This window comes from Aethina tumida, chromosome 4 (genome assembly GCF_024364675.1).
Source record: "Aethina tumida isolate Nest 87 chromosome 4, icAetTumi1.1, whole genome shotgun sequence".
NCBI classification, from domain to species: Eukaryota; Metazoa; Arthropoda; class Insecta; order Coleoptera; family Nitidulidae; genus Aethina; species Aethina tumida.
The window spans coordinates 16,864,443-16,874,679 of NC_065438.1; the positions used below are offsets into that span (position 1 = coordinate 16,864,443).

Sequence of the window (10,237 nt, forward strand, 5' to 3'; positions counted from 1 at the left end):
GATGCATTTCATTTCGGGCGAACAATCCGGCGGACATTAGTGCCTCGAAAAGTTAATAGTTGTGATTATGCGAGTGACAAATTCCCGGGGGTGGACGGGGTGGTTGATGAGGGGCCGCGGGGTGTCCTTGTTTTGCGGACATTCCGACTTGATTCCGGCTAGATAGCGGCACTAAATCAAATAAAGTGGCTACGAAAAGGGGAGAATTGCCATCGGTTCGGTTGTCTGTTGTCTGTTATCGGTGGCGTTTGATTTAATTTATTTTTAATTTACATGACGGGACAAAAACGGAACATATTTGACCCGAATCTAATCGGATTTGAGGTCGGGGTGAAGTTGTTTCACTAGATTTGTACCGTACGGTACTTTAATCTTAATGCCAATAAAGCTTTCGCCATTTCGTACATTACTTTGGTTTTCTTATAAATTGTTAACGTACTAATTAATAAATCACAGTTAATCACACAGGTCTTTGTTTATAAAGTGTAAATTTTAATGTTGTAACCTTGTAAATTATTGATGTGAAATAAAACTAGTTCTATACTCCGGATATAAGATTAATTAAATTTAGTTAACTTTAATTCCACTATTTACAACTTTAGTGTTAGTGACTCGAGGGAGATAAGAATTTACAAAATGTTATTAACTTTTGAATGAATATACTCACAATTTTTGACGTGTGTTATAAAATTATTTTGCATTAAATATTATTGAAGAACTTTACTATTTAGTATTCTGTAATCATTAAAAGAATAAGTAAGGTATTAAAAAAAATAATATTATATATATCTTAAAAACTTTACGAATTCACAATTTTGAATTTGAGCAATTTGAAAAATTATTGGAAAAACTTGAATTTATTTGAAATATGAAATATTTGAAGAATTTAAAATAATTGAAAAATTAGAAAATTTATTTATTTCCATTTTTTTCAATTTTAAAATTTTTCAGTTTTCCAATTTTTCAAAATTTTCAAATTTTGAAGAAATGGGAAGAAACAAAAAGAGGATAAAAGAGAAAATGAGAAAAAAAGGAAAAAAAGGAATAAAATGGAAAAAAAAAGAAATATTTGAAAATTTACAAAATTCAAAAATTCAGAAAAATTAAGCAAAAGAAAATTGTGAAAATTTTGGAAGATTTGAAGAATTTGAAAATTTTGTAAAATTTGAAAAATTAAAATTTTGAAAAATTTGAAAAAATTAAAAAAATGTGAAAATTGAAAATTTTGAATTATTTTAAAAATTTGAAAATTTTGAAATATTAGGAACAGAAAATTTTGATAAATTTGAATAATTTGAATTATTTTAAAAATTTGAAAAATTAAGAAAAAGAAAATTTTGAAAAATTTGATATAATTTAAAAAATGTGATAAATTTTGAAAAATTTGACAAAATTAGATGATTTGAAAAATTTAAAGGATTTGAAAAACATGAAAATTGAAAATTTTAAAAATTAGGATAAACAAAATTTTGAAAAATTTGAAAAATTTGAAAAATTGAAAAATTTGATAAATTTGAAAAATATGAAAATTAGAAATTTTGAATTATTTTACAAATTTGAAAATTTATGAAAAGAAAATTTTGAAAAATTTGGAAAAATTTGAAAAAATTAGATAAGTTGAAAAATTTAAAGAATTTGAAAAACATAAAAATTGAAAATTTTGAATTATTTTAAAAATTTGAAAATTTTGAAAGATTTGAAATACTATTTGAAAAATTTGATAAAATATAAAGAATTTGATAAATTTGAAAAAATTGGAAAAATTTGAAAAATTGAAAACTGAAAAATATGAAAATTGAAAATTTTGAATTATTTTACAAATTTGAAAAATTAGGAAAAAAAAAATTTTGAAATTTGAAATATTTGAAAAATGAAAATTGAAAATTTTGAAGAATTTTAATTATTTTAAAAATTAGGAAAAAGAAAATTTTGAAAGATTTGAAAAGTTATTTGAAAAATTTGAAAAATGTTATAAATTTTGAAAAATTTGAAAAATGTTATAAATTTTGAAAAATTTGAAAAATTTGAAAAGATTTGAAGATTTGAAAAATTTGAAAATTTTGAAAAAATTGAATTATTTTAAAAATTTGAAAATTTTGAAAAATTGGGATAAAGAAAATTTTGAAAAATCTGAAAGATTTGAAATATTATTTGAAAAATTTGATAAAATTTAAAGAATTTGATAAATGAAAAAATTTGAAAAATTTGAAAAATTGAAAAATTTGATAAATTTGAAAAATATGAAAATTAAAAATTTTGAATGATTTAACAAATTTGAAAATTTAGGAAAAAAAAATTTTGAAAAATTTGGAAGATTTGAAATATTTGAAAAATGAAAATTGAAAATTTTGAAAATTTTGAAAAATTTGAAAATTTTGATACATTTGAAAAATTTGAACTAGATGAATAAAATATTTTAAAATAAAAATTATTTACATATTAATTGACATATAATGATAATTTTAGTGTTACGAATTCAAAAGTTTTTTCAATAAAAATCTATAATATATTTTTGATATTCAGTATTTTAGATTTAGATAGTCATGTATATAATGAATAAAAGGCCTAAAATAAACTTCTAAATTTAGAAGATATTAAGAATAATGAAAGTAATGACAGATAGTAAACTTGACCCAATTTTAACATTTCATTCTAAAATATTTTCAATAAAGATCTGTAATATTTTTTTCACGATTTTAACAAATACTCAAAACATCTTAAGAATCTAAATAATTAAATTTAAAGTATTCTCTAAAAAATAGTTTGATTCGTATTTATAATGACAAACAAAACTTATAAATTTAGAAAATATAATATTAGATTAATGTCATTAAAGCTTTGATCATTCTATACTTTACTCTGGTTCCCATTAAAATTGTTAACGTACTAATTAATAAATCACAGGTATTCGTTTATAACGTACGAATTTAAATGTAAATTGTTGACGTGAAATAAAACAAGTTCTCCAGTTACAGAATATATTAAATTTAGTTAGCCTTAACTCCACCATTAACAACTTTAGTGTTAGTGACCTGAGTCGACTGAGTAAAAGCCGAAGTTATCGAAGACCTCCTCATTTTATCAATCCCAGTTGTAAGTTTCAGTTTCTCCCAGATCTTCCTTTTACATGCGAATATTATAAATATAAACACACCTAAAATAAAATTCATTGCTGAACAAGTAAAATGGACAAATATTTGGGTTATTGAAGATTATAACTGGACCGGGTGATTTATTATAATAAGCAACCGTCAATCAACTATAAATTAACTGTAGACTCACCTTGCAATGAGTTTATTACGTCCCAAACAACTTCAATGTATTTAGTTACGGTGTTATTTTGAAAATCGTAAAACGACGACACAACCTCAAATATAAACGACATTCCCATTATGATGAACAACTTCAGTATCAGGCTAAACCTAGAGAGAAGCACAAACTAACATCTTAATTTTTAAATATTACAATTATACCTTTCTATTTTTGCATTGAAAGTTTGTTTTTTCTCTTTAGTGGCGGCATTGGTGTCGTTCATTTTGTTAATCTCATTCTTTACTTTAACAAGATAAATAATGGTTTTAATGAACATTACAATGTTAATTATTTCTTGAATGCACATAGGACCTATATAAAATAGTATGTCACCAAAATTACCAATTCCTAAAAGTACCACTCACTTAGAATTCAATTCATTAAAATAATTATTACTCACTGTTTTCAATTAAGCACTTCTTTTTTCCAATAATTATTTTAAGGGCGTAAGGTAATAAATCCGTGGTCGATAATAGGGCAATTATTACCATTAGTACCAAAGGTACTCCCCAGCCATACAGACAATAATAGGTTAACTTTTTTCTGTCCTCCAATTGTTTTTGCATTCCTCGCACTTTCTTGGGTGAACTAAAATTGTGCTTCATAAATTACACACATTTGCCGTCAGATTTATTAATATTAAAACATTAACGTCACGCCCGAAAAATGTATGGGAGTTTTGTCAAAGTGTTTATTTTAATAGTAATAATAATAACTATGAAAGGCTGTGTGAAAAGCAACGTTTCCCATCAAATGAATCATCACTCACCTAAATGCTGAATATATGTCGTAGCACATTACATTCAACCAAGCAAAACATGTAAAACCGAAGTAACACAACATGTACCCTACAAAAATTATCTCATCAATTTGCTCTAAATACACATAAGGTGGTACCTAAAACAACGCAAAGCGTGGAATTCTGTATGTTAGCGTTGAACCCGTTGTAAATGAGCAGGATGAAGGTGCTCAACAACGACGAGCAAAGGGAAACCAAAATCTTCCCAAACATCTTCTTGACCTCCTTGGAAATCATGTAGGTGAGCACCGTACACACCAGGAAAACGCAGGACAAGCACAGAACGTATCTGTTAATTAATATTTTCGTGGCTATTTGTTGAGTTCTTGATGTAACCAAAAACATATAATGGCCATCCATGTTCTTGGCACGTTTGATGACGTGTTCCATGCAGTACCCATATTTAGAGTTAATTTTACCTTTCTCCATCACCCACCCATCGGGGTCTAGTGTAAAAGGCGGCATCCACAGGACAACACCTCCGGTGTAACCGTGGAGGAGCCCCAACGTCGGACTTTTGTCTTGGGTCAAGGGTGCCAAGTGTGGCAGGCTCAAGTTGACACCTCGGGTGTGAGTGTCCACACATTTGGACGTGTTGACAAAGCTCTGGCCGTCCGGGCAACATTTTCTGATGCACCTGATCTTGTTGTCGCAAACGTCGGTACTGTTGTGGCACCATCTAAGCACTGAACCCTGCGTTGTGGTCCTGTCACTGCATCGATCACCGCCATCAGTCACTTCAGCCTTCGACGTCTCGTCCAACTGGTCCACGACCACTTGGCAATGCGACAAACCAATCCGGAATACTCCAACCTCTTCTTCTGGTTCGGACACTCTAGTGCAGGCGTGCTTGTGAGGATCGTAGACGTGGCCCAAGGGGCAGCACTTGGAGGTGTAGTTGGTCTCGTGCACTTCCCCGACCATTTTGACGTTCCCTCCTCGTACTTCAAACTTGTACACAGCGTGTCCAAGCGCCTCCTTGCAGTACCCGTCAACGTGCCCGGCCAAGAAGTCGTCGTCCTCCATCACCAGCTGCCATCGCATCACCGTCGATTCGTTTGCGCACGTGTAACTGCTGTTGTGCACCATTTCGTGCAAACGTGGGCAACATTTAGGCAACACCTCACCATAACTAGGGCACAACACTGCGATGAACAACAGACAGACGAACGGATACATCTCCGGAGGATCAATTATTGCATCACGACGCGTGGATCGCTGCGGACTGAATGGGTTTGGAGAGGATGCGATGAATTCTTTTACACGTTTATACTGTGTGACGTACGTTTGTATATATACACAGTGAGCTTTTGTTTATGTGTGCGAGTCGGTGGTTTTGGGACGGAGTGACTAAATAAGACAATCGAGTTTTGTTGTTTTCGGTCAGATGCTTAGCAATAAACAATGCGGTGTAATTGGCGTAAACCGGGGCAGATTTATTTTATCTTAGTATTGGTAAATTAGTAAATGTTGGGCAAACGTTGCTGAACAGACGTTGGCAAACAAACAAATTATAATTGATGACATACAAGGAAAACGCTGAAATAGCCGGAATTAATCTCTAATAATGCCACGCACAATGTAATAATAAACAAACTAATATATTTTTGGTTTAGAATCTGTAGATGAGGGAGGGAGGTAAATTAGGTATTTATAAAACATCCTGTAAGGATGATGATTTAAAAACAATTTTGTTAAGAGGAATTCAAGGACAATGTACATATTAATTAATGTGCTTGTGGCACACACTTTTTCAATATCACTAATGAAACAAGCTCCAATAATTTATTAGTTGTCAGTTTCCTTATTTTTTCTCCCTAACTAGGTGAATACAGGGTACCATCTACCATAATATTGTGGGACTAGTCTGTGTGGAAATCTTAAGTTACCTCTACTAATTAAACTCAAATATCAGTAGAGGGATATATACATATAAATAGATAAAAAGGATACGAAGATAAATTTCTTCAATTCTTTTTATAAGTTCAAATCTTTAGACGGTTCCTAGTCAAACGATGGTACCTCCTCCTAATCAGATTCTAGTCTATAAAAAGTATATATTCAAAAACTTCCAATAATGTAATAATTGTCTGTTTACTTATTTTTTTTGTCTAAGCTGGCTGAAAGCTTTTATAAATATCTGGTACTTCCTACCACAGATATGTGATACTGGTCTAAGGGATCTACCGACTAAATTTACCACATAACTTAACCTCATAATGAGTTGCCAGTTTACTCTGTTTAAACCTTAACTCACCTCTAAGATGATTAAGCTCAAGTACTGATGAGAGTGAGTGAAGTACTTCAAACAACTCCTAATTCAGAGAGAATACTATCAGCAGAGGTACATGTACATAAATAAATGAAAAGAATACGACGATAACTTCATTCAATTTTTATTGAAAGTTCAAATCTTTAGTTGGTTTCTGGTCAAACGATGATACCTCCTCCTAATAAGATTGTATTTCAAATCACAAGAATTTAATTCCCTTATTCTTAGTGAAGATGTGAAAATCAACTTACTTCCACCGGGAACAGCAGACTTTCAAAATTTTCAAGTTTAGCCAAAAGTTGAATTCAGTTAAGTTTCATTGATCTACTTAAAAATATACAAATTTAATGGATTCTAGTCTATAAAAAGTATGTATTCAAAAACTTCCAATAATGTAATAATTGTCTGTTTACTTATTTTTCTTTTCTCTAAGGTGGCTGAGAGCTTTTATAAATATCTGGTTCCTCCTACCATAGATATGTGGTACTGGTCTAAGGGATCTACCGACTAAATTTACCACATAACTTAACCTCATGAGTTGCCAGTTTACTCTGTATAAACCTTAAGTCACCTCTAAGATGATTAAGCTCAAGTACTGATGAGTGTGAGTGAAGTACTTTAAATAACTCCTAATTCAGAGAGAATACTATCAGTAGAGTTATATATACATAAATAAATGAAAAGAATGCGACGATAACTTCCTTCAATTCTTATTGAAAGTTCAAATCTTTAGCTGGTTCCTGGTCAAACGATGGTACCTCCTCCTAATAAGATTGTATTTCAAATCACAAGAATTTAATTCCCTTATTCTTAATGAAGATGTGAAAATCAACTTACTACCACCGGGAACAGCAGACTTTCAATATTTTCAAGTTTTCCCAAAAGTTTAATTCAGTTAAGTTTCATTGATCTATTTAAAAATATACAAATTTAAGGATTTCTAGTCTATAAAAAGTATGTATTCAAAAACTTCCAATAATGTAATAATTGTCTGTTTACTTATTTCTTTCTCTAAGCTGGCTGAAAGCTTTTATAAATATCTGGTACCTCCTACCATAGATATGTGGTACTGGTCTGGGATCTACCCACTAAATTTACCACCTAACTTAACCTCATAATGAGTTGCCAGTTTACTCTGTATAAACCTTAAGTCACCTCTAAGATGATTAAGCTCAAGTACTGATGAGAGTGAGTGAAGTACTTCAAACAACTCCTGATTCAGAGAGAGGTACAGCGGAGGTACACGTACATATATAAATGAAAAGAATGCGACGATAACTTCATTCAATTTTTATTGAAAGTTCAAATCTTTAGTTGGTTTCTGGTCAAACGATGGTACCTCCTCCTAATCAGATTGTATTTCAAATCACAAGAATTTAATTCCCTTTTTCTTAATGAAGATGTGAAAATCAACTTACTACCACCGGGAACAGCAGACTTTCAAAATTTTCAAGTTTAGCCAAAAGTTGAATTCAGTTAAGTTTTATTGATCTATTTAAAAATATACAAATTTAAGGATTTCTAGTCTATAAAAAGTATGTATTCAAAAACTTCCAATAATATAATAATTGTCTGTTTACTTATTTCTTTCTCTAAGCTGGCTGAAAGCTTTTATAAATATCTGGTACCTCCTACCATAGATATGTGGTACTGGTCTGGGATCTACCCACTAAATTTACCACCTAACTTAACCTCATAATGAGTTGCCAGTTTACTCTGTAGAAACCTTAAGTCACCTCTAAGATGATTAAGCTCAAGTACTGATGAGAGTGAGTGAAGTACTTCAAACAACTCCTGATTCAGAGAGAATACTATCAGCGGAGGTACATGTACATATATAAATGAAAAGAATGCGACGATAACTTCATTCAATTTTTATTGAAAGTTCAAATCTTTAGTTGGTTTCTGGTCAAACGATGGTACCTCCTCCTAATCAGATTGTATTTCAAATCACAAGAATTTAATTCCCTTATTCTTAATGAAGATGTGAAAATCAACTTACTACCACCGGGAACAGCAGACTTTCAAAATTTTCAAGTTTAGCCAAAAGTTGAATTCAGTTAAGTTTCATTGATCTATTTAAAAATATACAAATTTAAGGATTTCTAGTCTATAAAAAGTATGTATTCAAAAACTTCCAATAATGTAATAATTGTCTGTTTACTTATTTCTTTCTCTAAGCTGGCTGAAAGCTTTTATAAATATCTGGTACCTCCTACCATAGATATGTGGTACTGGTCTGGGATCTACCCACTAAATTTACCACCTAACTTAACCTCATAATGAGTTGCCAGTTTACTCTGTATAAACCTTAAGTCACCTCTAAAATGATTAAGCTCAAGTACTGATGAGAGTGAGTGAAGTACTTCAAACAACTCCTGAATCAGGGAGAATACTATCAGTAGAGGTATATATACATAAATAAATGAAAAGAATACGACAATAACTTCCTTCAGTTCTTATTGAAAGTTCAAATCTTTAGCTGGTTCCTGGTCAAACGGTGGTACCTCCTCCTAATCAGATTGTATTTCAAATCACAAGAATTTAATTCCCTTATTCTTAATGAAGATGTGAAAAACAACTTACTACCACCGGGAACAGCAGACTTTCAAAATTTACAAGTTTAGCCAAAAGTTGAATTCAGTTAAGTTTCATTGATCTACTTAAAAATATACAAATTTAATGGATTCTAGTCTATAAAAAGTATGTATTCAAAAACTTCCAATAATATAATAATTGTCTGTTTACTTATTTTGTTTCTCTAAGATGGCTGAAAGCTTTTATAAATATCTGGTACCTCCTACCATAGATATGTGGTACTGGTCTGGGATCTACCCACTAAATTTACCACCTAACTTAACCTCATAATGAGTTGCCAGTTTACTCTGTAGAAACCTTAAGTCATCCCTAAGATGATTAAGCTCAAGTACTGATGAGAGTGAGTGAAGTACTTCAAACAACTCCTGAATCAGGGAGAATACTATCAGTAGAGGTATATATACATAAATAAATGAAAAGAATACGACAATAACTTCATTCAATTTTTATTGAAAGTTCAAATCTTTAGTTGGTTTCTGGTCAAACGATGGTACCTCCTCCTAATCAGATTGTATTTCAAATCACAAGAATTTAATTCCCTTTTTCTTAATGAAGATGTGAAAATCAACTTACTACCACCGGGAACAGCAGACTTTTAAAATTTTCAAGTTTACCCAAAAGTTTAATTCAGTTAAGTTTCATTGGTCTATTTAAAAATATACAAATTTAAGGATTTCTAGTCTATAAAAGTATGTATTCAAAAACTTCCAATAATGTAATAATTGTCTGTTTACTTATTTTTTTCTCTAAGCTGGCTGAAAGCTTTTATAAATATCTGGTATCTCCTATCATAGATATGTAGTACTGGTCTAAGGAATCTATCACTAAATGTACCACCTAACCTAACCTCATAATCTGTTGTCAGTTTACTTTGTAGAATCCTTAAGTAACCTCGAGAATGATTAACCTCAAGTACTGAAGACAGTACTTCTGATTGAGGAAAAATACTCTCGGTAGAAGGATATACATATAAATAGATGAAAATAATGTGATAAGATAAGATAACTTCCTTCAATTCTTTTTGAAACTTCAATGCTTTAGTTAGTTCCTGATCAAACGATGGTACCTCTTCCTAATCAAATTGTATTTGTTATCTCAAGAATTTTACTCCCTTATTCCTAACGAAGATTTAAATTCAATTCACTGGTTGAGTCTCCAAATAGAAAGACCATAATTTTAATTCACTTAAATTTGATTAATCTTCTCAAAATTATAAAAATATAATGGAGTCTAATATACAAAAAAATAGATTTAAA

At 30.6% G+C, this 10,237-nt stretch overlaps 1 protein-coding gene across 1 annotated transcript; it reads right to left on the reverse strand.

Moving 5' to 3' along the window:
- Positions 1-2,967: 2,967 nt before the first annotated feature.
- Positions 2,968-5,260, reverse strand: LOC109605861 (G-protein coupled receptor Mth2). The gene is made up of 6 exons (XM_020022463.2): positions 4,210-5,260; positions 4,082-4,160; positions 3,713-3,900; positions 3,474-3,660; positions 3,283-3,422; positions 2,968-3,154 (listed from the first exon to the last, which is right to left on the reverse strand). The coding sequence occupies exons 1-6, from the start codon at positions 5,198-5,200 to the stop codon at positions 2,988-2,990; spliced, it is 1,752 nt and encodes a 583-aa protein (XP_019878022.2). The 5' UTR covers positions 5,201-5,260; the 3' UTR covers positions 2,968-2,987.
- Positions 5,261-10,237: the final 4,977 nt, after the last annotated feature.